Raw genomic sequence first — 26,873 nt, forward strand, 5'->3', positions numbered from 1 at the left:
TATTGTACAATAATGGATGACGACAGCGACGGTCGCCTGAATAACTAAGCACCAGAAGAAAGCGTCAGCCGTGCCGCTTCCCCAATAAAGGCGATCAAACTAAACGAACGAACTTTGGCTCAAAGGACCATTTCGGAAAGTTGCGCGCGCCCCTACGCGACCGCCGCAAAGCACGGTGGGAATTGCGAGCGAGGTCGTCGTCGCCGAGCCGGATCCTCCACAGGAGTGCTACGCCATGGACGCCGCGCAACAGCAGGTTCAAAAAAAATGTTCTTTTGGAGTGGTAGTAATATTTTTTTGCATGGTTGCGCCGCGCAAGTGATCTTTACATTGGCGTACAACTTTTTGTGGTTATGCAGCCGACGCTACGAGAGCGAAGCGAGTATTTTCGCACGCTAGCGCACGAGAAGCGCGCGCATGTGCCAGCCATCGTCTCGCGCTCGCAGCTTGCGTTGTATAGCAACTCCGTTGTCGGCGTTTTATAGGTATGCTGCAGAAGGCACGAGCGCGATCCTACGGCTAGCAAGCGTGCTTTGCTGATGAGCATGCGGTAACAGTGCATTTGTTATTGGTCGCCCGTCGCGAACCTTCCAAGTTTGTGCGGCTGTCACGGCGGCAGGCGTGTAGTACGTAGCGTGCAGTACGTAGCGTACAGTACAGGCTGTTTCGCACTAAGAGGGAAACTGGGAGCGCGTGACGGTTGCGCTGCTGCACTTCGCGAAGCGCTGTCGCCGCCAACGGTCGAGAATGGGCCGCGCCAGGCACACGCACGGAAAGAGTAGCCGGCCGCGCTTACTGTGCATGCTCCTTTGCCGCCCGGCTGCCCGTGGCAGCGCTTCGCGAAACACGGAAGCCAGGCGCTCCCAGTTTCCCTCTAAGTGTGAAACAGCCTGTACATTCCTGTTTGTTACCACAGTGCGATACCCTCTTGAGAGAATGTATGCGCTAGTATTTCAGCAAAATACCTGGTTATCGAGCATTGTCCATTCAGTTTAGAGGTTACAGCGTGCTATTTAATCTACGGATGAGTCCGAAACAAGTATACCGTCGAAAGAAACGGACAGAGCATACGCTCAATAATTTACGTCTTGCAAGAAATAAGTAGTTGAGTTGGCGCTTAGTTTGTGCCAGCGCATTTTCTTGTCTATTGTGTTGTTTGAATAGCGCGCAGCAAGTACGAAGAACCAACAAGCTCTTGTATTAGCACTGTTACATTCTGTGTAGCTGAGCATAGTATCGCGATACAAATAGCAGTTGTTGTTCGTGCCATATTCAACGAGTTTGACAGCTCGTACTATCTCGGTCGCGGTGTCCATTTCTTTCTACCGTGGAGTGCATATAGAGGCAGCCAAAAGATGAACGTGCATTGGTAGCTTCAACTAACGCGAACGTGGTCGAAAAAAACTGCGGCTGATGTTTTGGCTAACCTGAACAACATGGACGGGCCAGTACCTTGTACTAGGGCGGCCTCGGAGTTTTAAGTTAGCTAGTGATTCGCCAAGGCCGTCCTTGTGCAACATTCCTCACGGCCGCACGTAGTAAACGAAACAGGTTTAGTGGTGCTTTTCAAGCACGCTTGCCACAAGTGACTAAGACACAACGTATGAATACTCTTTTATTTCAAGATTGCATTGGTGATACCATGATCAGCTGTGTATGCTTCCATGCTCTGTTTATATGTGGAGTGCCGAAGAAAACAATTTGACCCTTGCTTATGCCCATGTTACAGGGACCACTACGAGCCATTGATAATGCACTTCCTCTTAGAGCAAGGTTACCGAAACGACCATGGACAAAGCAGTTGAAAGACGCGCTGGATGGATTCTTAGAGAAAGAAATCTTGGCCCATCAGAATGCACACGGTGCTCAGAAGCATACTGGGAGCGGATGCAGGATTGTGTTCAGAAAAGAAAAAACAGCGCTAAATTCTACACAAACCACACAGAAAGACGGACAGGACGGGCGCTGTACAGGATGCAGGATGTTTAAATCAGAGAAAGTTCATAATGTTCTTATTTGCAAGGCTGACAGGTCCACTTTTGTTAAAGCAACCGTGGAAGCATCCTTCTCTTTGGCAAAATTATATAACAGTGCTGCTATGCTCTCACCAAATGGAACTGTGGTTGAAGGAACCTGCAACTGCCGGGCTGGAGCTGCAGGTGTTTGTAGGCATGTAGTGGCATTATTATGGTTTATATTAGACCTGAAGCGCTCTAGGGCAGCCTACATGCGAGACACGCAGTCGTGTACAGACAAACCCAGAGCATGGGGTACTGGAACTAAGAAGGCCAACGTGCACACACACGAGTTCTCACAACTACGTTTTGTGAAGCATATGCCAATGAAAGCTGGCAGGCATCCGACTGAAGAAGCCACAATTAATGTGAGAGTCACAGAATATCATATTAAGAGAATGTATCAGACTCAGAAAAATATTCCAAACGCTATGCTATGCAAGACGCTGGAGGACAACCACTTTCTGCCCGTACCAGTAAAGACAACACTTGAGGAGGGGGCCCTAAGCCAGATGCCAATCAAGTTACCAACGCAATCCCTGTGGGTTGAGCTTGTGCCAGCTGGGTACCAGTTTGGCTCCTGTGAGCTTACTTTAGAAGAATTATGGGCCCTTGAGCAAACGACTAGGATGCAGAGCGGCTCTACAACATGGAGCTTCGACAGGTCCAAGCGCCTGACTGCTTCACACTTTGGAGGTGTAGTTTCACGGCAGAAGCCAGCTAATGAGAAGTTTTTTAAGCTGTTCGGGTCCATCCAGATGCAGACCAAATACATGGATGACGGTTTAAGAAATGAAGATGCAGCCGTGCAGCGTTACATAGAGAAGAGAAAGGTGCCAGTTAGGGTTTACTGTTGTGGGTTGTGCATCAACCCTGGTGTCCCTGTTCTTGGTGCAACGCCTGACCATGTTGTAGAGGAGGGAGGAGATTTTGGTCTTCTTGAAGTTAAGACCCTCTCAGCTGCCAAGGAAAGGGGCGGTGAATTAGAAAATGCTGTGAATACGGCGCCCTACCTGAACATAAGATTAGAAGGTGAGCGCATTAAAGCTCGCCTTCCTTACTGTATCTTGTCGTTACTAAAAGAAAGTATTACGCGGTTTTCTTTTACCTAGTTTATGCTTTACGCTTCACATGTTTTACCAACTTTTAAGATAGATAGATAGATAGATAGATAGACAGACAGACAGACAGACAGACAGACAGACAGACAGACAGACAGACAGACAGACACAGACAGACAGACAGACAGACAGACAGACAGACAGACAGACAGACAGACAGACAGACAGACAGACAGACAGACAGACAGACGGACGGACGGACGGACGGACGGACGGACGGACGGGCGGGCGGGCGGGCGGGCGGGCGGGCGAACAAGCGGGCGGGCGGGCGGGCAGGCAGGCAGGCAGGCAGGTAGACGGACGGGTGTGTGGGTGGGTTGGTGGGTGGATGGATGGAACCCTTTGAAACCATGCTCAGCTTTTCTTTACTATTTTTTTTACTGTTTTGGCAATTCTCATTAAGATTCGCCATCATCTTTATCTACAGTTTCCTACAATTCTAACCTTATGCCACATCTCTGCTTTTCAGCCACCGATCCTCCAATCGCTTTTTGATAACTTCCACTGCAGATTTATTTAGACCATTGTTATCTTTAAACCCTAGGGCCTCAGGAAGAGTGACTGTGCCTGCATCGACATCCAGATGGATACCATCACATTTGAGTATGAGGTGTTCAATTGTTTCCACATATCTACCACACACTGCTCATGACTCATCTTCTTCGTTAAATTTCTTTTTGTAGCTGCGCGTTCTAAGGCACCCTGACCTAGCTTTAAAAAGTAGGGCACTGCCTCTTGAGTTGTCATAGAAAAATTCTTTCCTGATCTGCCTTTTCCAGTATCGATATAGTTCTACACTATCTTTCTTTTCCATTGAATTCATCCAATTTTTAACTTCCGCGTTTTTAACCTGTCGTTTAATGCTCTTTCATTCTCCGTCCTCATGACCGGCTTACTTACTAGGTAGGTCCGCCACTGTGAGTCAATGCTCTTTCTGTATAAATATTTAAATACCTTAGCTGCCCCCCTGTTATCGTCCAATTTCCTCAAGCGTTCTTCATACAGTATTTTACTCATAGCTTCCCGTGCTCCGAACGATGCCCAGCCCATATCCCCTTGTACTGCCTCGTTTGTGGTTTTGCCGTGGGCACCTAGTGCTAATCATCCAACAGCTCTATGATTTACGTCTAATCTCCACTGAACTTCTGCCCTTAAGCACAGAACCGCATTGCAGAAAGTAAGTCCCGGCACCATTATTCCTTTCCTAATACCTCTTAGTACGTCATATTTGTGGTACCCCCATAATGCCCTATGTTTCATTATCCCGGCGTCTCTTCGTCCTTTTGCGCTAAGAGCCTGTTCATGCTTTTCCGTGTATATCTGCCCTTCGTTTAGCCATATCCCGAGGTATTTGTATTCGGCTACTTTGGGTATTTCGTGGCCTTGTATTGTAAGCACCTGATCAGTTGTATCGTTAAAAATCATCACACCTCATTTAGTTGCGCTAAAACTGAATCCTTGAGCGTCTCCTTCGTCTCCACTGCAATTAACCAAAGTTTGTAAATGTTCACGGCTATCTGCTAACAGTACAATATCGTCCGCATACATTAAACCTGGGTGTCGCTGTTCAACTACATTTCCGCCTAATCTGTATGACAGATTATAACCTAGATTACTTTCTTCTAGCCTTCTTTCTATATTTATCACCTAGAGCATGAACAGCAGCGGTGATAGAGGACAACCTTGCCTTAATCCTTTGTGCACCCCCACAGTTGTGGTACTTTTTTTCCCTTCCCATGTAATTTCAACTTCATTATCTCGGTAGATTTCCTGTAGAAAATCAATTACCTCATGACCGATACCTAAATCTTTCAGTATGCTCCACAGGAGTTCCCTGTTCACGTTATCGTATGCACCGCTTATGTCCAGAAAGGCTAAAAACAGAGGTCTGTTTTCCGCCTTAGCTATTGCTATGCATTGGGTAAGCACGAACAGGCTATCATCTAAGCGCCTACCCCTTCTGAACCCATTCCGAAGTTCTCCGAGTATCCGATTACCTTCTACCCATGACTGCATTTTTAATTTTACCGCTTGCATTGCCAGCCTGTACATAACAGATGTCATCGTAATCGGACGGAAGGATTTTATGTTCATCTTATCTCATTTCCCTTTATAAATCAAATTCATTTTACTCTGTCTCCAGCTGTGCGGAATTTGTTAATTTGTTATGACTGTCTCCAATGCTTTTATCAGCGCTTTCTTGCTTCTTGGGCCAAGTTCTTTAATCAGCTTAATTAGAATTTCGTCTATCCCTGCGGATGTGTTTCTAGGAATATTCGCTTTCGCCTATTCCCAGTTAAGACTAGTCAGTTGTAAGCTGTTCTCTATTGTGCTGTCCTGTGTTGCCGCTTCACTTGGGGAGATTACCCCACTGTCGTTGCTAAAAGACGCAGCTATAAATGACGTAATGTAGTTCATAGCATCGTCTCCCTCTAAACATTTTCCCTCAGCATCTATAATCTGTTCCTGCGTTGTTTGATTTGTTTTTCCCAACCAGCATATATGATTCCAGAATTTTCTTGGCCCCCCTTTATTTGCCTCGCGAACTTCAACCAGCCATTTATCAGAGGACTGCTTCATTTTAGCCTGGACTAGGACCTGAACTTGCTGTTTCTTTTGTCGATAAGATTCCCATTTTTCGCCTATTTCCTCTTCAGATAACTGCGCCCTCTTTACTTCTCTGTGTTCCCTTGAAGCCACCCGTCATTGTTCGATGGCCTCCTTAATTTCCATATTCCACCAGCTTCGTGGCTTCCTCTTTCCTCTCCAGGGATTTACTGCTTTCACTTGTTTCATTTTTGTAGCGATGAGCAGTTCTAACTGATTATAACCCCACTTTTGCATGGGGTGTTTTTCGATTACTTCTTCTATATCGGCTGACATCAGCGCTATTTGTTCATCGCTTAATTTGGCGTTGTCTTTTTTACTTCGCTGCATTTCTCTTTTGACTAGGGCTCCCAACTGTAGACTAATACGTTTATGATCACTTCCTTGGCTGTACTTCCCCTCTTCGTCTATTTCCATTATTGCGAGCTTGCTGTAGATGCCCTGCGACATTAGACAGTAGTCAATGGTTGTTTGCCTGTTACGGGATTCCCACGTGATTTGTCCCTCACATTTAGTTTCTCTATTGACAATAACTAGGTTGTGCCGCTCACACAAGTCTAGCATTAACTTCCCGTTACAATCTATGTATCCACCCAGATCCTCGATGTGGCCGTTCATGTCTCCAAGCAAAATAATATCGACACCGTCTCCAACCTGCTTATATCGTCATTGAGGCACTTAACTAGCTCCTTGTTTTCTTGCCTGCATTTGTCCCCGGTCCCTAAATAAACTACCCCTAGCCGTGTCCTTTTTCCAGCAATTGTACCTGTTACCCAGACATGTTCTTTGCAAGTTGATTTTATTATTTGCCAATTTGTTCCTTGATGTATCAGAATACCTACTCCTCCTCCCTTCTCCGTTGTTGTTCTGTTGCACCCTTCCCAGACATAGCCATCAATTAAAGGTGGATCTTCTAGATCCCTCAGATGTGTCTCGCATAGAGCGTACACACCTACTGCTTCGTCCTTTCACTGCTGTTCTATTTCTAGCCATTTCGCTTTCTTTCTACCCCCTTGCATGTTTATGTAACTGATCCTGGCGTTAAATTTCTTTTTCGTAGTTTTCTTTCTGGGCCTCCTAGTGGCCATTTTGTTGGGCTCAGCCGCCATTGTTACATTTACTACATCGCTTCTACCTATCCCTACGCCCTGAGCCACCGTGAACCCCCTAAAAAAGCTACCGCTCGGCCTCCCAGGCGCCAGCCTATCTCTTCTTCTACCCTTCCACTGAAATAGATGCCATCTCGTCCAAAGTCTCTGCCCAAACCTGCTCTGTGCACTTCCTTGTTTATGTCTACCACCTCAAAGCCTTTCTCAAGGCTTAACTGCTTTATCTCTCGATTAAGATTCACAACGTCTTTAGCAACCTCTGCATTCCTTCCTTGTACCTCCGGCACTGTACACACCACGATCTGCGCTTGCTGTGCTATCGCCCTTATACCGTCAACTCCCCAGCTAAGCTTTTCCCTACTTGTGCGGCATTACCATTCAGGACATCATTTAGCCCCGCCGCTACCACTACCAAGTTACGCCTTGCAACCTTCTCGGAAAGTTCACTTTTTGTCGCTCTCAGAACATCGTCCATTGTCCTTCCTGGAAACACCCCGACTGCTACCCGCCTATCACCCTTCACACGGTCCAGAATAGCTTTTTTGCATCGCCTCATGTTTGAGTCACCAGCGATAAGCACTAGTGTACTCTGCCCCTCCCTCCTATCTTCTAGATCTTGCTGTCTCTTATCAGCGACTGTGACCTCACTTCGTGGAATTAGCTGGTTCCCCTTCTCCCTATCGCCTCCCGACTTCCCAGCTGCCACCTGTACGTAGGTGTTCCTGCCTGAACATGTCTGACCTACTGGCTTATCGCTGTCCATGCCGATGCCAGCCCCATCGACGTGGCTGGCGCTGGAATACCCGCCATTGTGGCTTCCAATGGCGATGTCAGCCGTTTTTGACTCCAACTGACAAAGCTGTTCTTGAAGCTTGCGCTTCTCTGCCCTCTCTATCTGTAACTCTGTTTCTAGAGCATCCATCCTTAGCACTATACTCGTATACAACTTAAGTCTCCAGTGAAGCTCCGCCCACATTCAGCCTCCGCGCACAGCATTCCTACGCGACAAAAAAGTAGTTCGCTGCTTAAACGTTTCTTGTTACGTACACAAGAAGCTTATCACGAGAAAAAAATTATAAGCTCTTGGATTTTGACACGTGGATTGTTTGATATAGTCAAGTAATAAAAAGCTGATTTCGTTTACAGTTGCGGTTGGCCAGCGGAGTAATACAAGACGCCGCGGACCGCGGCCCAGTGTTGGCAACTGCTGTTCCCAACCAGCTGTTCCCAACCGGCTGTTCGCCTGTTCAGCCCTGTCCAGGAGTGCACCTAATATGCAGAATTTGCACATAAAATCTGCTCCTTCGGCCTCCTCCACTGAATCGAACCGCGTTTCTTTTAAATTCACCGACGCCTCACACTCCACACAACTAACCTTCAGTAGCTTAACCATCTTAGCAACACTCGATTATTGCTTTCACCAAATGCTAAGATATCTACAGGCTCAAGAGAAACACACTTGAAAACACGTGCACAAATAAAATAAAATTCTGCCTACCGCAAAAGCCGACCGATCACTTAGAAAAACATTGGTATCTCAATAAAAGATAACGCACAAAAAAACACTGATGAAACTACCGGCCAAATAGTCCCGGCCGAATATAGGTCACTGACCTAAATTCTATTCCTTAACCTGCACTTCCCCTAACAGCCTAAAAAAACCAAACACACTTTTAAAAATATTAAAGGAAAGTACTCATCTATTTTAAGCAGTCGCTCTCGCAGTCGGTCCGGTCCCGGTCTCCACGCGTGATCCAAAGAACTTTTCTAATCGTGCGCCACCTAGCGCGTTCTTTGCACGTTTCGTGGGCAGTTTTGTTTTCACTAGCATGTGAATGTATTTTCCGGGTAATTACCAACGATGTTCCCTTTCTTAGCTTTCAGAGCGGAGGAATGGACGTAACCCAGTCAAAAAAAACCATTGGAACCAATTGGATTTCCAACTGGTTCCAATTGGACTAGTTGAGTTTCCAACGGGTTCCACTTGGAATGGTGTTCCAATTGGGTGGTCCAATTGGACTATCCAATTGGACCATTTGGGTTTCCAATTGGCAGGCCCAATTGGTCTTACCCATTACATCTAATTGGACCGCCCAACTGCACCCAATTTTTCCAATGAATGTTTGCATTTTTGACAAACAACGTAGAACCAATATGGTTCCTATAATAAGAGCTATCAGCAACTTAACCTACTAAATTGTACTCATCATCTGCACCACCACTGCAGCTGAAATTAAATTAAATAACTGCGCTCAGTGGGCAAGTGCCACTGGCCCCAGCATGAGAGCCTCTCAAATGGGGTATATAAGCTGGAGCAGAAGTATGTTCTCTGGATGTACATATTGAGCTAATATATGCTACTAGTGTCTGAATGTTGCTTGCGTGTGATGTATTTGTGCCTGTTGACTTTGATTTCCATAAAAACATGTTAATCTCAATTCCGTAGAACAATGTTGATTGGCACTAGGCACAACATCTCCCTGCGGTCCTCATAAATGAGTTTTCCTTTTGCGTATTATAATATGTTCAGTTGTAGAAATATTTGTCCAAGATTCTAGAGCATATTATTCACAAACATTTACCTACCTCTCTCAATGAACATAACATATTTTGTGAATATTTTCTGGGTGAACTAACTGCCTGGCCTAATGGGTCCAATCGGCTTGTCCAGTTTGGTCCAATTGGTCGAGAGTCCAAAAACACCACTGGAACCAATAGGTTCCAATAGGGAAATCCAATTGGAACCAATGGGAATGTCCACTTGGTTCCATTTGGAATGCCCAATTGGTTCCAATGTGTTGTGGTTTGGGGTTAACGTAACAGCAATCTTTATTCACATGGGTTGCACGTTACACAGGGCCGGCGTCTGGCCGTACACACACAGCACTTGCTGGGGCGCTCGGGGCGGTGGCGCCGTCTCGTGCCACGCACTCAATACACGCACACACAGGCGCTGGGATGGTGGCGCCATCTCTTGCCAAACACTCAATACACATACACAGTACTCCTCCTTCCTTAAGAACATTATCGGTAACGTAGGGGCTTGCGAACAGTTCTAGTTGAACGTCTCACAGATGGCATCGCCGCAGCCTCCAAGGTGCTTGCGGTGCTGGCTACGTCTTCCTCGGTGCTTGCAGGTGTACCCGCTGCACTTGATGCTGGAGTGCTTTTTCACTTGGTTTTTGTGACGGCGAACTTTCCCTTGAGGGGTTGAAACCGTTACCATCGAAGTTCCGTTCGTTTCATCAACTTCGCCCAACCACCATTTAGCTCCTCTGCCGAAATTGCGAACTGCAACCTTGTCACCTTTCTTGTATCTGGGTCCCTTTTTCGTCTCTCCGCCATGCCTCTTGGATTCTGTCAGCAACTGCTCGGGTGCACTCTCTTCCTCCCTTCTACGAATGCAAAGATCCAGCTTCGCTTTCATTGGGTATGCCAACATCAGCTCAGATGGTGACGTTCCATTTGGGCGGGGTGCTCTACGGTACATAAGCAGCCATCTCGCTAGCCGAAGCTTGAGATCTCCACCCGTAGTTTTCTTGAGGCCATCCTTTACAGTTCGAACTACTCGCTCAGCCAAACCATTTGATGCTGGATGGAAAGGAGCTGTCTGAAGGCGCTTAATGCCATTTTCCGAAAGGAATGCCTGGAAAGCTTGACCAGTAAATGGGGTTCCATTGTCTGTTACAATGCACCTTGGCAGCCCAAACCGTGAAAAAATATCCCTCAAATGCTCTACAGTGTTTTCCGCTGTTGCACTTGGGACGATGATAACTTCAAGCCACTTTAGGTGCAAGATATTTCACTGGCAGTTGGGACTCCGCAGTCTTCTGGTGACAACGGAGAGCATTGACTTGGCGTCTACAAGTACAAGGAGCATTTTACTTTCAAATGGTCCGGCATAGTCCAGGTGCACACGTTCCCAGCATTCACTTAGCTCAGGCCATGACACTGGTTCAGTCTTTGCTGGCATTGGAGAATTCTGCAGACACTGTGTACACTGTGGAGCACACTTTTCGATTTCAGCATCCATACCAGGCCACCAAAACAAAGACATTGCCATGCCTTTCATGACAACCATTCCCTGGTGCGTTTCGTGTAGCAGTTCCAAGATATGCTTCTGGGCAGGAGTAGGCACCACGATTCGGTTACCCCAGTACAAGAGATTTCTGTACGTGTTCAGCTCATCACGCTTTTGCCAGAATGGCTGTAGGGCTTTGTCCGGGGTGCTTGGTGGCCATCCGTCCTTGACCCACAGCAGCACTTGGCTTAGGGCTTGATCACAACTCGTGTAGTGCTGAAGCTGCTTCACTGACACTGTCAGCTTTTCCATGCTTGAGACTGAATTCACCAGCTCTGGTAGTTCAGGTGGATCAGCAAAGAGCACTGCCAGTGGTAGCCTGCTCATGGCATCTGCATTTCCATTGAGACGTCCAGGTCGGTGCTCAATAGTATACGTGTAGGCACCAAGTGTAAGTGCCCAACGCTGGATACGTGAAGCAGTCATGGCTGGAATAGCTTTATCTTCACGGAAGATGCCGACCAGTGGCTTGTGATCAGTGATGAGGATAAAGCTGCGATATAGCAAGTAGTCTCTGAAGCGTGTGACACCAAATATAATGGCTAGTGCTTCCTTTTCCAGATGTGAGTAGTTTCGCTCCGCAGGTGTGAGAGTTCAAGATGCGAATGCTAGTGGGAATTCAACCCCTTTATCACGATGTGAAAGCACCGCACCTACACCATACGGCGAAGTGTCACAGGCTAGCACGAGCTCCTTAGATGGGTCATAGTGTGCCAACACTTTTGCCTCCATGATGGCTTCCTTGCTTTTGACAAAAGCTTTTCGTTCTTCATCTGTCCACCTCCAGTGACTGTTCTTGTGAAGCAGTGCATACAACGGTGCTAGTAGTGTGGACAGGTTCGGCAGAAAATTTCCGTAGTATGACAGGAGTCCAATGAAGGATCTCAGCTCACCAACGTCCTTGGGCTCGGGCGCTTCAATGATGGCTTCTGTGTTTTTCTTTGATGGTTGAAGACCAGTGGAATTGATCTCGTGGCCCAAGTAAATGAGAGATGGTTTGAAAAACTCACACTTTTCCTGTTTGAGCTTCAACCCTGACTCTGACTCGTTGCAGAACTTTGCGCAGATTCTGAAGGTGCTCTGCGTCAGTTCTTCCTGTCACTAAAACATCGTCTAAGTAGACTGATGTGCCTGGGATGTCAAGAAGGGTTTCTTCCATTCTTCTCTGGAAGAGGGCAGGTGCTGATGAAACACCAAATGCCAGACGGTTGTAAGCAAAGAGACCATTGTGTGTGTTGATGACCAGTAGCTTACTGGTTTCTTCATCAACAGGCACCTGATTGTAAGCTTCGCGGAAATCCAACTTGGAAAACTTGACTCCGCCTTGCAAGGATGCGAATATGTCTTCAACTTTTGGCAATGGGTACTGTGTCGTTACCACTGCTGGATTCACACCGATCTTATAGTCTCCACAAATCCTGACACTTTGGCCATCTGCTTTGAGTACTGGTACAATCGGCGAAGCCCACTCAGAATGGTCTACTGGTGTGATGATGTTTTCACTTTGTAGACGCTGAAGTTCATTTTCAACCTTGGCCCGAAGTGCGTAGGGTAGCGTGCGAGGTCTGAAGTATCGTGGCTGTGCATCGGGTCGAACGTTGATATGAACCGGTGGTCCTTTCAGTGTCCCGCAGCCTGGTCTGAAGATCTCTTCAAACTCCTGCAGCATTTCTTTCACTTTCCCTTCAGTGGTGCTTTCGAGCTGTGTCGCATTTACTCGGTGTGGTAGCAGGTCAAATGCTGTAAGCCAATCCCTGCCGCACAGGTTAGGGCTCTTGCAGGCCACTACAAGCAGTGTCTGCTGACATGCAGTCTTGCCAAGACATACTTCAACCGCCAGCGTTCCCTGCACCGGTATAGTTCCACGTATGCAGTTCAGCTTGATGTCTGTCTGTGAAAGCTGCGGCAAAACACCTTGGTGCTGCCGGTAAGTATCTTTTGAGATTAACGAAACGGGAGAACCTGAATCCAACTCCATTTCCAGTGGCACTCCATTGACTATGAATGTCACTGTGATTGGCTTCAGAGGTGACTGTGCACGCAAAGAATGCAGGTAGTACTCAGGTGGCTTCTCGGTCGACTGTACTGCATTAACTGCAGTTGCGCTCAGCTTCTTCCCTTTCTCAGCACCAGACAAACAGCAGCTCGCCAGGTGACCTACTTTGTCGCATTTGTAACACCTTGTGTTGATGTGCTTGCATTCCGGGGGCCTGTGATCACGGGATCCGCAGCGTACACACGGCCTGGACTTCTCTTGGCGTCCGGTTTTGATTTTGCCTTTAGGCTTCGGGTCTTGCCCTTTTTGGCCACCGAGCCCTTGCAGGTGCTTTTTCTTGAGCTTGACATAATTCGCTGAGCCTTCTTGAACCGGGGAAGTCGGTATGTCCGCGTGGCCCTTTCGCAGCTCGTTTGCGTTGAGTTCCGCCGCCTCTGCCGTTCTAGCAATCTCAAGCGCTTTATCTAGGGTGAGGCTCTTCTCAACTAACAACCTTTGCTGCACGGCTCTGTCACGAATTCCACACACAAGTCTGTCTCTCAGCATGCGGTTCAGCGCCGTACCGAAGTTGCAGTGTTCCGCCATTTGCCGGAGCTCGGCGACAAACACCGCGACGCTTTCATTCTCGAGCTGTACTCTGGTGTGGAAGCGATAATTTTCGGCTATTTCCGATGGAGCGGGGCTGAAGTGGCTGTTGAGAATAGCCATCCCAGTAAAAAAAACCATTGGAACCAATTGGATTTCCAATCGGTTCCAATTGGACGAGTTCAGTTTCCAATTGGTTCCAATTGGAATGGTGTTCCAATTGGACGGTCCAAACTATCCAATTGGACCGTTTGGGTTTCCAGTTGGTTCCAATTGGAATGGTGTTCCAATTGGATGGTCCAAATGGACTATCCAATTGGACCATTTGGGTTTCCAATTGGTGAGCCCAATTGATCTTACCCATTGCATCCAATTGGTCCGCTGAACTGCACCCAATTTATCCAATGAATGTTTGCATGTTTGACGAAAAAGGTAGAACTAATATGGTACTTACAATAAGAGCTATCAGCAGCTTAGCCTAATAAATTGTACTCATCACCTACACCACCACTGGAGCTGAAATTAAATTAAATAACTGCGCTCAGTGGGCAAGCACCACCGGCCCCAGCATGAGAGCCTAATAAATTGGGTATATAAGTTGGAGCAGAAGTGTGTTCTCTGGATGTACATATTGAGCTAATGTATGCTACTAGTGCCTGAATGTTGCTTGTGTGTGATGTATGTGTGTCTGTTCGCTTTGATTTCCATAAAAGCATGTTAATTTCAATTCCATAGAAAAATGTTGATTGGCACCACCCAGTCAAAAAAAACCATTGGGGCCAATTGGTTTCTAGCCAATTGGTTCCAATGGTGCCCAAAAATCAACTGGTTCCAATTGGAAATCTCAATGGTTTTTTTTTTACTGGGATGAGTTCAGTAAACTTCTTTTCTTTAGGCTTTTCGGGCGCTAGCAAACTACGGAGCGTCGCGTACGTGCTTGTGCCGACCGTCGACAAAAATACCCACTTTTTCTTATCGTCGTCTTCGATGCCATTTGCATTGAAGAACGCATCCAGCCGTTCCGTGTATGACGACCACGGCTCTTTGTTGTCGTATTCTTCGACTCGACCAAACGTCGCCATGTTTGCGCGGGAACGAAGCGTGCTTCACTTCACTGGCTACTGGCGCAAGTTCACTTGCCTGCGTGCATCACCATGCGATGTCTTCGCGCGACCTGCGTGCATCCGATGCGATGTCTTCGCTTGCGTCCGGGTCCCCGCTATCCCATCCTCGTCGCCAGTTGTTGTGTTTTGGGGTTAACGTAACAGCATCACATGGGTTACACGTTACACAGGGCCGGCGTCTGGCCGTACCAGTGATGCCAACTCAGGTCAACGTTTTCTCCCTAGATTGAAGCTCCAAAAATCCCTAGATTGAAGAAAAATCCCTAGCCTATAATTGTTTAATTGTTAATGCGACCATTTGAGCTTTAACAAAGTCTCAGCGCAGATCACTGTTTCGTCCATTGGTTATACATTTTGTCAGACATAAATAAAAGCGTGTTAGCCACGATTGCACTTTTTTGTAGATTTACCTTACATAGAGGGCCCACAGATGGCGCCAGCTTTTACAGAGACGTGTGATCACTGGAGAGAGAGATAGTGAGCAACGACGCTCACGCGCAGACGACTCCCGTTTCACCGCACCGGCTTTTGAGCTGCTCCTGCAGCCGGCTTATCTTTACGCGCAAAGAACCTATCCAGCCCTTTGAAAAATAAATGCAGTTGATACCAAGTTGAAAGAGCTGGCATTTTCTGCTAAGCCCCGTCAACACATGAAAGTATTTTATTCAGACACCATTAAGGTTGTTTTAAGGATTGTTTTAAGAGGCACACAGAAATACGAAAATGTTTGCATTAATGAAAGACCCCTTCTCGCCTCATAGAGAACATTCAGAAGCGGTGAAATGGCATATCTCACCGCACAGTTATTTATTAATCATAGTCGCAATCAAAGACCGTCAAATAGTTTTGGAGCTACTAAGGATTGACGTCCCGAGAAACTGACATAACCAAAAATGTAATCTTGTTATAGTCCCACAGCAATAATACAGACGTAAGATTGGTAATTACAAAATCAGAAAGTGATTCCTTACGAGTTTGAATGTGTTTTTTGGTTGAACAGTGCGTTTAAATCAAGTGGTCTAGCATACGTGGAGAATGCAAACAATTGTGGCACTTTTTGGTAAAGGTAAGCGGTGAGCGTAAACGTAGCGCGTTGATCCAGGCACAAGAAGTCAAAATTCAACTTCGTCTTTCGTAGAGGAGCAGTCACTCGAAGCGCCAGAGATGGCACGCACGTCGAACAGTGGGCTTCTTCGATTATCCGCCTCTGGCAGCCCGCGGGTTGCTTGCGGGCTGCCCGAGCGCGCTCGATTTTCTCGGGTTGCTCCGCCCACTTCCGGTGGCTGCCCGGAACGCGTTCGTTTTTCTCTGGCTGGGCGGTTTCGGGCTGCCAGCCGGCGGCCAGACTCGCCAGGACGATTTTATGCTGGCAGCTCTCGGGCAGCTAGCAGACGACAGAGAGGTGTATGGTCGCGGGAAGCTCGCGCGGCCATTTTTATAAGGACTAGAAGGACCGCGGTTCTTCATGCGATGTTTTGCGCGATGCAGGCGCTTGTTTCGACTAGGCCACGGTGCATATCGACTGTGTCGCCTGCAATGATACCTTTTGCGGTAGTTCTCGCTGTTTATTGATACGTTTTGCGTGCGTATGCGCGATCACATTTCGATCGTCTCACCACCTCGAAAGCACAATTGCTCGCTTCATATTACGATCGCATACTTCTGATTCACAAAATATTTCGGCTGTTAATTTCGTGCGCCCGGCGGATATTGCGATGGTGTTCAAGGCCTTTCACGAGAGCAGCCGGATTCCAGTTCCGAGTACGCGTTCAGACGCGCGCATATATATATGCATGTGCTGACCGTGTTTTACGAAGTGTTGGTTGAGCGCGGTACGGGAGCGTATATGGTCTTCATTGCGTTTGGCGCAGTGCAAAAGTGGATATGCTTTGAAAAACGCTTGACTGAAACATGTCCTTTATTAAAAGCCCTCACGAGCACATTGCTCGAGACATCTCTGCGGGCATATATATATGTGGCCACACAGAACTGTCGCGCCGACCAAGTGCTGATTCTGTCGTCACGGCCAAGTGTTGTACAGCTTCATGGTCGGGCCTTCTGCTACATATGCTCAAAATATCTGAGAAGTACCGCAGGCATGCACCTCCTCGCGTTTGGCTCATTTTTAAAAAAAATAGATAAAAATGAGCTCTAGCGCTGATCGTCATGCAAACACACGCGGAACGTGAGGCGCCGACACGCAGGGCTTTATTGTAGCGCCTTTCATTTCAGTGCCAGTTCTCTGCTATAAAGCTGTATTATTACAGAAACGATACGCAGCGAAATTTATGCAGCGCACCCGCTTGTTCTAGGTGGGCGTTCAACAAGCTGATATGCGCAAATTTGGCCGAGATTATGCGTTCCTTGCCCGCAGCAAAAGCCGGCGGCCGACAGACTACAGTTGAACGAACGTATCCCGATTCTTTTCTGCTTACAGCTTATAGGAAGCAGGTTACGAGCGTAGAAATCGCAACGACCACATCAGAGTCCACCAGGGTCCACCAGGGTCGATCGTCGGCGGTCATACCTGTCATATATACTTACTGCGTAGTAAGCAAACACACAATAATCCGAGAGTACGGCTTGTCGTACGTTTTATAAACAACGCACGGGCAGTTTTTCCGTCCTATGTGGTGTCGACTGAAACACGTTAGATTGCGATTGCTCATCGCATGCTTTTGAGGAATTCTTGAAGCTTACACAGCGCACCGAAGGCACACGCTCGCGTTGTCGTTGCCGATTTGCGAGCTTTATCAGCTGCATGTTCTGCAGTCTGCGGCACGCAGCCCTCAATAACTGCAAGTCGTTGTTTTCGATACCAAGTAGCCTATTTCTACCGTACGCGTGCGTAGCAATGAGACGCAGAACGCGAAGCTAGAGAGAGCATCTGCCCTCCGTGATCCGCGACTTGCTTGCCGCCGTGATTGCCGACCGGCTGGTTCCTGTGGCCGCCAGCCCACGTGACCATGATGCGTTTTCCTGTCAGAGACGAACTTGCGGGTCGCCAGCGGGCTGCCCGAGCGCTGTTAATCGAAGAAGCCCAGTTTGAAATTCACATGGTTTCGTTTTTCCTCCCTGTGCAGCAGTCGATAATTTCGCGTTGCAGAACTGCTTTCGCCCTCTCTCGGCTCGGCAGAATACTAAAAATAAAGGAGTAGTAATTAGCATTTTTCAGTTTTTTCTGTTTCAAGGGCAAAATAATCAGATACACCTGCCATTAAGCCGCTTAGAGTAGCAATTCTACGGCCTCTCAAAATCCCTAGATTTCACAAAAAAGACGCTAGATCCCTGAAGCAAAGAAAAACCCCTAGATCTAGGGATAAATCCCTAGGGTTGGCATCACTGGGCCGTACACACACAGCACTTGCTGGGGCGTGCCACGCACTCAATACACGCACACACAGGCGCTGGGATGGTGGCGCCATCTCTTGCCACACACTCAATACACATACACAGCACAATGGTTTTTTTTTTACTGGGAACCCGTGTGAAAGCTGGGGCTAGACAATGCGGTGTGCTTGTGATCAAGATTCTTCGGCGCTGCATTGACTGAGGTTGGTGGAGGTCCATGTGTGTGTGTATATGGTCGTATTCCTCGTCTCGCTGGTGTTCTTTCTTGGCTTGCTGTGCTTGGTATGTTACGAGCGCACTTTCGAATTCTAGTTGTAGTACCTTCGAATTCTCCTGCGCGGCGCGAATCCTTGCTTACGCTCGTGTATCAGCATATAGTTGCTTGTTGACATAAATTAGGAGTGGTCATGTGGTTAACCGGACCGACGCACCCGTTTCTTTTGTGTCTTGCGGCTGGAATACCATTAGAGGCGCCGTGGTAAGCGATTGTTCCTACTTCAGGACACACTTGGTTACTTATCTGGCATTAGGCTTATGATTACTTCTTGCATGCCATTCTGTGTTCTCCCTTTCTTGCAGAAATTCAAGATGAGTTCCGAGGACTCTCACCTCAAAGGTACCCGACTTTATGATTATTTAAAATTTCCTGCTTTGTTATTAAACGTGCTGTAATGTGGAAACTCGCACAGTTAGCGTGGACGGGCACAGTCCTTGTCCCAGCGGTGCCGCTCAGCAGGCCAGCGTTCGCAAGCGCAAAACCCGAACTTCGTCGGCTTCGCCTATCTTCTTCCTCGCCTTCGTCGGCGCTAGCTGCTGGGGCATCGAACTCCAACTCTCTTTCTTACAATACCCCCGGGGTGAAGAGGCGCCATCCTGGCGGCCTAAGGGCACGAGACGATGGCTGGGTCGTAGTAGGGCTTCAGGCGGTCTAAGTGCACAATTTCACGACCGCGGCGGCGATGGTCAGACGAAGGCGTGATGGGCTCGACCAGATAATTAACTGGGGAGACCTGCTGAATAACGCGATAGGGGCCCTGGTATTTGCTGAGCAGTTTTGTAGACTGGCCGGGGCTGGAGGAGGGCACCCACAGCCAAACGAAGGATTCAGGCAGATATGACGGCGGCAGACCGGCAGAAGCGGCGCGGGCGCTTTTCTGACGGTGCTGATCGTGAGAAGTAAAGGAACGGGCGAGTTGACGGCATTCTTCGGCATGCGCAGCGGCTTGAGAGACGCTTGTAAAGTCGGACGAATCGGGGCGGTAAGGGAGTATGGTGTCCATGATGGAGGAAGGCTCGCGTCCGTAGAGAAGAAAATACGGGGAAAAACCAGTAGTGGCTTGCGTTGCAGAGTTGTAAGCGTATGTAACGAAAGGTAGAACGCGGTCCCAGACTGTGTTATCTTTAGCTCATGAGAGCTCACAACTCTTTTTCATTAAACACCTTTCCTGTCTTAAAGTTGCCAACCTGACGCATATAATGTGCAAAAGTAGGCATCTGTGATGTCAACACCATGCGCACATCTTTGTGAACATTTGTGGTTGAGCATGACACTGTATAACATTGATCACAAATGCAGTTCGAGACCATACATTGTGCTACCACTGCTTTTCGGGCTAGTTGTGACTGTGATCATCATTGCAGGCAAAAAGAGGGTAATTCCAACACCCCCTGGACCAGATACCAAGAAACCAAAGCCAGAAAAGGTAGGAACTGCATCCAACTTTTGTCACCGGAACATGCTCATGAAGTCTGTGACAAAAAGCTTAGCTTCATAAACATATCATATCTGTGTTATCTAGTTACTCCAAGACCTTGGTCTCTTGGAACTAATGTGCTCAGTGTAATATTTGTTTTATTTACTCACTGTTATATTTAGGACTCATTGCAGTTAAGACACACACTTAGTAACTTCGTAAATCTAGGATGGTTCCAAGCAGTTTCAGAAGTGAAATTCTTCATCAGTATCAGTACTTTTGAGCACTGTTGTCATGGAGCATCCAGTCCTCACCAAGGTGCAGAGTTGTGCTATAGCTCTTCTTCTTATTATTATTATTTTGCACTGCAATTGGAAATAATCTGTAGGCTAATAGTACAATTGATCAATTTTGCATTGCAGGTGACCTGAATTTAGATACATTATGTTCCACAAAAACAGTTGTGGCGGATTACCTAGCCATTCTTTCAGCTTGCGGCTTAGAAAATGTTATCAACGCACCATCTCGGGAGGAAGTGCTAGGCAGTAGATTAGTTCAGTCTTGTCTAGATCACAGACATACATTCTCCAAACTGCAATCATCCCTCAGCTGTCATCACGCAGCATTTGGCCAATCATTATTTACCAGTTTGTCAATTTTTTGACCATACTACCTGAAAGAATCAAGGGTTGCCAACTTCTAACAACTCTCAAAATAACTTGCACTTCAATATAGTGGATCAACACAAATTAGATAACCTAATTCATAACTTTTAACTGGCAGGCATTAGCTAGGTCTAACCCTCCTGATTTAGTTTGTTCTGCCATCAGTTAAGAACACTTGAACAAGCTTTGAAGCGGGTCATCTGCAAAAAACAAAGAAGTAATCATATCTGGTTTAATGCAGCTATTTTGCATGCGATTCTGCACAGGGATTGGCTGTGGAAGCGTTGTAAACGCTCCCCTAAAAATTTTGAACTGCACACCGAATACAGAGCCGCAAGAAGCAGAGTTGTTGCGGTTATTCGTTCCGCTAAACAGCAGTACTACCGTGAACAATTTATGCAAGCTGCCAGAAACCCTGGCAAAACTTGGTCGCTGGTTAATAATTTGAGAGGTGTTATCGGAAATGAGTCATCTTTTCAAGGAATTTTTTCTTGTAATCCTCAACAAACAGCTGAATTGCTCTACATGCACTTTGCACATGTATCTCAGTCTTGTTCATCCTTGCCGCAAGGTAGATGTTCCTTGACACGTACCTTACCTGCATCCGACTTTTTACTGAAACTGTCGCAGGTGACCTAGCTGGCGCACATAATATTCAGCTTCAAACGTAATCAGCCACCTGATCTTGATGGCATTGCAGTGTCTCTGCTTCAGAGAAATTATGAAATTCTGAAGAACATCCTTCTGTCTATCCTTAACGTATTCTTAGAGACTGCTGCAATACCAGGTATGTTAAAAACGGCAATTGTGAGACCAATATACAAGGGTGGCAAGAGAGAGAATCTTGATAATTATAGGCCCATATCCATTTTACCAATACTTTCCTAGATTGTAGAAAAATTTAAGCTAGAGTGCTGACATCATTTGTGCAAAAATTTTCTATTCTGTCTGACCAACAGTTTGATTTCATTGAAGGCCGATGCAGATGATTTGCAGATGAATTGTACACAGCTTTTGATCACAATCTATTTGCCTGCTGCCTGTTTCTAGATATCGCCAAAGCTTTTGACATGGTAAATCATGAAATATTATTGCAAATATTATACCTGCTTGGATTAGGGGTCCATTCTATGATCTTCTGAAAAAGTTATTTACTAGTTTGCTCACAAGTCGTAGCCCTTGATACACCACAGCCTTTAACAGCCGTCAGATGTTGACATTGCCTCAGGGGTCCATTCTGTCACCTTTACTTTTCAATCTATTTATAAATGACTTTGCAGCAGTAATAGCAAATTCATGGTCTTTCAGTACGCCGATGATACGGGTTTACTCACAAAGTATATTTCCTACAAAACTGCGGTTGCTTTACTTCAAGAAAATATCTGTAATGCAATGAACTGATTTTCTTTGAATGATCTTTTGGTAAACCAGCAAAAAAACAAAATTACTCTTGTTTTAGAAACCCTTGAAGACAACTGTACCGACTGAATCTGTTTTTTTTTACACTGCCACAACGATAAAGATTGCCATTGCACTCCAGTTGAAAGTGTTCATTGTATAAAATATCGGGGAGTTTACATGATAGTGATCTCTCGTCGCATACTCACATGGCATACGTTTGTAGCAGATTACGTAGCACTGCATACCCAGACAACGCTGAGGCATCCTGAAAATGTCCTCAGGATGCCTCCACTGGGATGTTTGGTTGTCCTCAGGACGTCCTTCAATGATCCTCAAATGGGTCTCAACAAGTCGTTTTGTTCGGCCCCAGTACGTTTCGAGAACATCCTCAAAAGGGCACCCTAGGCCCTTTGTAGTACATTTTCAGGACATTTGTCTGAATTTAGGACATGCTCAGGATGTCCTAAAAAGGGCAACAAAGGACTAATTTAGTACATATTGAGGACACTACATTGAAGGCCTCGCTGCAGTTCATTCAGCATTGTGAACTGTTCCTCATATTTAAGCTCCATTACATGTACAGCTACACCTAACTGCCCCTAGAACAAGAACAATAACAGCTGCCACTGTAGACAGCTAATATAGTGCAACACTTGGAAGCTATAGCCAAGCTGTAAACTTCCGCATGCATATGAAGTGTGCAATGCAGGAAATTGGCAGCAAGTTCTAGCATACCCAGTGCCGGAAAAGATCAGGTCTAAATGCTGTCTTCAATAAACTGGCTCAGATGGTTTTCAGACCGATGAATCTGATGACAGATGAGTTTACTGCTTGGAAAGGCAGAGAGGTCGGCCGGAGAGTTGAATATCTGGCCTCCTACTCTGCGCTGGGGAAGAGAATAGTGTCATGATGGGTGACTGAGCAACCTCAGTAGAATGCACATAATGCATCAGTTCAGCTAGTATAGAAAAGTTAGGAACAAAACACAAAAATAATACTGCAAAAATATTTATTTGTTTACACTTGACTACAATGCTCATTTTGTGCTTCAGAGAGAAAATTCAGATTCTTCAGCTTGGTGCATCTCGGTGTCGACCTAAAAGAATCAATCTTGGTAAAAGCAATATACCTGCAGGTCAACATTAGCAGCTTATGCTTTTTGTATTTTACTGCATATGTGCTAAGCATTTCCACAATTAAAAATATGTAATGCCTTTAATAGCATCGTGAATTCTTGTTTAGTAAAGCCAGAATTTTTTTCCTATTGGATACATGCACATATTTCAGTTCCTACAGTAAGCACAAACAAGTTAAAGAAGCAATTTCACCTGGAAAGATACTCTTCCCCTTTCATGCAATTTGTTAAATCACATGATCTGGCCACAGAATAAACAGAACTTCTCATTTACAGTCTTAGTAGATGTCACAAATGTTCTTAACCACATTTCATTTTGTATTAACATCTTAGAGAGAGGATATATAAAGTGACAAGGGCAGCAGTTTTGGTGAAAAGTGGCAGACATCTCTTGCTAGACCAACCAGTGTATCTCAGAAGGCTACGATACAAAGTTATCAATGCTTTCAAGACATTTCCTGGATACTTGCGGTATACAGCAGTAACATGCTATTTATTTTATTTATTTATTTATTTACATTTCTGGAGCGCCATGAAGGCATAATTGCAGGGGGGAATACATACAAACATTCATTCGTACAGCATGTGCCAACTTTTGCTTCTGCTTCAACAGCAGTTACAGTACAACTTACTATTGCTGTGAACACGGACTTCCATCAAAAAGCAGCATGACTTTCAACAGCGATGTCACCGCGGCGTGAGATGACTGTGATTTCACTGTCCAAATCTGAAGCTTCTGCCTGAATTCTGTGATGTCATCAGCATCACCTACGCCGCCCTGCGTGGAAGTGCCGTGCATACAGTTCAGAAGCCTGCTGTCATTGGAGTTGGGTGCAGGAAGCATGTCTCTTTCAACACCGTCCACGCCGGGAATGCCTTCCGCAGCTTCCCAGCCCCACGCCGACCAATCATCACCGACGGAGCATGACGAGCAGGCTGCCTCGACACCACACTGCTTGTAACTGTCCGATGACACACCAGAAGCCACTTCTACACTGTCTGTCCCAAGTTCGCTTGACAAGCGCCTGTTCTTCACACCAGGCTGGCGCGATGTAGGGGTTCTACGCACAACGCACGTTGCAGGGTGCTCCAGTTGACGCAAAGTGGATGGCCTTGCTAGTAGTTCCATTTCGCTCCAAGTTCAGCAGCTGAAAACAGGAGTCAACACGCAGTTTCCTCTCCCGGCGGAACTGCCGATCAGAGCTTTGTCCACCTTGTCTGGCGGTGTGACTCAAAAATGGCGCGAACGTGGTGTCATCTGCAACAAAAACAACAAGAAAACTGCGAGTGGCATAGAAACAAGAGCAAGCGACAAGCAGTTTTGCCTATCGTGGTGACTGCTAAGTTCGCAAGTTTTCCTTTCAAAACAAATATAAGGCAGAACGTCAAGCATCTCACCTTTGTCGGCGTCGCCCCCATAACTTTTTCTGCAACTTCGCTGCCAAAGTATACCATGGCTTGGCTTGGCTTGGCTTGAAGTGACTGGACTTGACCGATTGAAAGGTGGCGTCCCGTCGTGGCTACCCCAAAGATGCCTACGTAAACGACAGATCTGAAGCGATTCAAAAGTATAACAGTTTTCTAACTTACTGATAATACAAACAAACAGACAGTATGCGCGACCAACTCTTGATTACTGCAAAACAAAAACTGGAAAAAAAAAATCATGTCGTTTCCGGAACCTCAGTGCGCTCTTCCGCTGCTCGCGCGTTCGCGTGCAAAAAGCAACGTGCCCGAGCGCCCGCCCGCTTGCGCCTGCTACGCCTGCTGACCATGCGCTGCGGCGTGAATGTTCACGCGTCGCGGCGCGGGCGGTGAATCTTCGCTGTAGCGCACAGCTCAGCCCAACTCGAGCCGTTGCGCTCTTTCTCATAAAAAGGAAAAACGGGAGGTTTAGCCGCGCGGTAGATATAAGCAAGCACAAATTTGTCAAGAATTCACCTGTGCGCTTTAGTTAGCGCACTAATTACCGCGCTTCAATTAGCGCAATAGTTACGTATAGCAGTAGGAACAACCGCAATCAACAAAAAAGGTCTGTTTGTAACTGGGTCCTCATCAGGTCCTCGAGATGACATTTCTAGGACCCTCAACTAGGCAGCGTCCTCAGGACGTCCTAAAGACACAGTAAGAAAGCGTGAGGACGTTTGTATCTTTTGAGGACGTCCTCAGGACGTTTGGTGTTGTCTGGGTAGTTATTGTTTACAAATAAATCTTTTCTTCCTGTATCGGTAAAAAAGACAATCATGCATGGACTTCCATAGAGTGTTACAAAGGTATGGCATCACAGTTTTTAGGCACTGTTTGCAAAGGTGGCATGATCGTTTCGATGCTCTTCTAAAAAGCATGTTGAAAAGTACTGCCTACGAACATTCCTTTCCCCCTCAAGTAAGCTTGTTTTTAATAGACCCCTTAGAAAATTCAGTCTGGCAACTCGGCAGGCATCATCATCAGCAACTTCCGTCGGCACCGTGCGCCATATTTTGGGCACCTTTGGCTGGAAGACGCACACAGCCTTTGCTCTAGTTTCCACCTTGTGGCTAGTTGGTTGTGTTTGTGAAAGCGATGGTGGAAAATTTGCAGTGGTCGAGGGACCTGACTGTCATCCCGGGCGGATTTTCCGAAAGGCTTTTGGACTCCTATTGTCCGGCCGCACCTCTCAGCGAAGCTACAAGCCGGTATTACTGCGATCCGTCGACAGTGCGCGTTGCCGTGTCACCCTGCAGGTCGAATCTACTGTCGATAAAGGAGGGCTAACAACACTTGGACCGGACTCGACTACGAGCAGGCGCACTGCAGGGCGAAATGAGTGTGGATCCGGATATGGGCGCTCGATCAGCAGTGCCGGTGCGCTAGCCGTCGGTGCGAAATCAGTCGCGTTGTAGCTGTTCACCATCTAGGCCTAGCGACGACTAGGGCAGTGAGTGACCAGCAAGCAGTTCGTCGCCCGGCATTGCCGCAGGCGGTGTCGTTGCCGAAAGCTCCACTATAGCACAGGCATGCTGTCATTGCTAGAATCTAGGAAGCATCCTTTCTGGTAGCATGGCTGTTTTGTATTTTCTTGTGCGAACGTGAAGTAAGCCGAGCCTGCCGGCCGGCCAGCCTGGATCCCGTCTGCCGGCGTCATAAAAACGAGCTAATGAGTGTTATCGACGTAAATAATAAACCCTGGGATAGGGAAATGAGAAAATATATCATTTTTCTGGGTCATTGGTCAATACCGAGTTGCTGGTAAAAGTGGCAACTGTGGTACGAGCGAATTTGTTGCGAGAACCGCCTCGTAGCTGCCGCTGGCCCGACGCTGGGGTCCGGCTCGACTGGCGCCCGCTAGCTCCGCTGCTGAAGGCGCCGTAGAAATTGACCATACTTTTATTTTGTTGTGAGATGATGCTGTCGACAGCAAAGCGGAGTGAAGAATAGGCCTTCAATTATAGCGCAGGCGACTTCCGAAGTGCCGGCCCTTGCCGCTTCGATGCGAAGCAGGCTATAGGCCTAGCGACGACCACGGCAGACAGGCAGCCGCAGAGCCTGTCGCCCGTAGCACCCGCGAGCGGTGCTGTTGCCAAAAGCTCGCAACATCAGCAGGCATGCTTTGTCGCCGCTCGAGTATAGCTGGCAGTCTTTCTGATAACAAGGTGATGCCGTGTTTTCTTGCAATATTTGTACACCAAGCCAAGCAGCGCTCAGGCACTGCTGCGCTGCGGCAAAGTACGACACCGGTTGCTTGCCGCTCCGTATGTCCCTGCTTGCTGTGGTGTGGCAGTTCGGAAGCGGTGAATGGAGCGGCGCGCCAGACGTGTTGCCGGACATGCGTCTCCTGCTTTAGCCAGAGTGCACAGGCACTGACCGAACGAAAACACACAGCTGCTGCTGCTGCACTCCGCCTATGTCGCTGTCGTTTGCTGCATGTTCGCAACGGAGAGAAGGACGGCGCTCCTCGCCGCGCCGCATCGTCGTGCTCTTTTTCAGACCCACGGAACTCTCTATGAATG

General features: G+C 47.1%; 2 protein-coding genes across 5 annotated transcripts in view; both read left to right on the plus strand.

The window, feature by feature from the left end:
• Window positions 1-235: 235 nt before the first annotated feature.
• LOC149358031 (uncharacterized) lies at window positions 236-18,621 on the plus strand. The gene is made up of 4 exons (XM_089576717.1): window positions 236-256; window positions 1,730-1,899; window positions 1,981-3,047; window positions 18,569-18,621. The coding sequence occupies exons 1-4, from the start codon at window positions 236-238 to the stop codon at window positions 18,619-18,621; spliced, it is 1,311 nt and encodes a 436-aa protein (XP_089432843.1).
• A 6,746-nt stretch (window positions 18,622-25,367) lies between these two features.
• Window positions 25,368-26,873, plus strand: part of LOC149358032 (zinc finger MYND domain-containing protein 11-like) — a 28,179-nt gene continuing 26,673 nt past the window's right edge. For 3 of the 4 annotated variants that reach the window (XM_089585014.1, XM_089585015.1, XM_089585016.1), the window contains exon 1: window positions 25,368-25,559. In XM_089585014.1, coding sequence (XP_089441140.1) covers window positions 25,447-25,559 — 113 coding nt within the window. In that variant the 5' untranslated portion in view covers window positions 25,368-25,446. The remainder of the gene's footprint in view (window positions 25,560-26,873) is intronic. The other variant, XM_089585018.1, reaches the window with a different exon arrangement.

Source organism: Amblyomma mixtum, chromosome 3 (assembly GCF_055824585.1).
Source record: "Amblyomma mixtum isolate Tamu chromosome 3, ASM5582458v1, whole genome shotgun sequence".
NCBI lineage: Eukaryota > Metazoa > Arthropoda > Arachnida > Ixodida > Ixodidae > Amblyomma > Amblyomma mixtum.

Excerpts from the sequence above, each read along its gene's own strand:
- LOC149358031 (XM_089576717.1), top strand. The coding sequence starts at position 236 with ATGGACGCCGCGCAACAGCAG. Across the intron at positions 257-1,729 it reads TGGACGCCGCGCAACAGCAG|GGACCACTACGAGCCATTGA; the intron begins GTTCAAAAAAAA and ends CCCATGTTACAG. Across the intron at positions 1,900-1,980 it reads GGGAGCGGATGCAGGATTGT|GATGTTTAAATCAGAGAAAG; the intron begins GTTCAGAAAAGA and ends TACAGGATGCAG.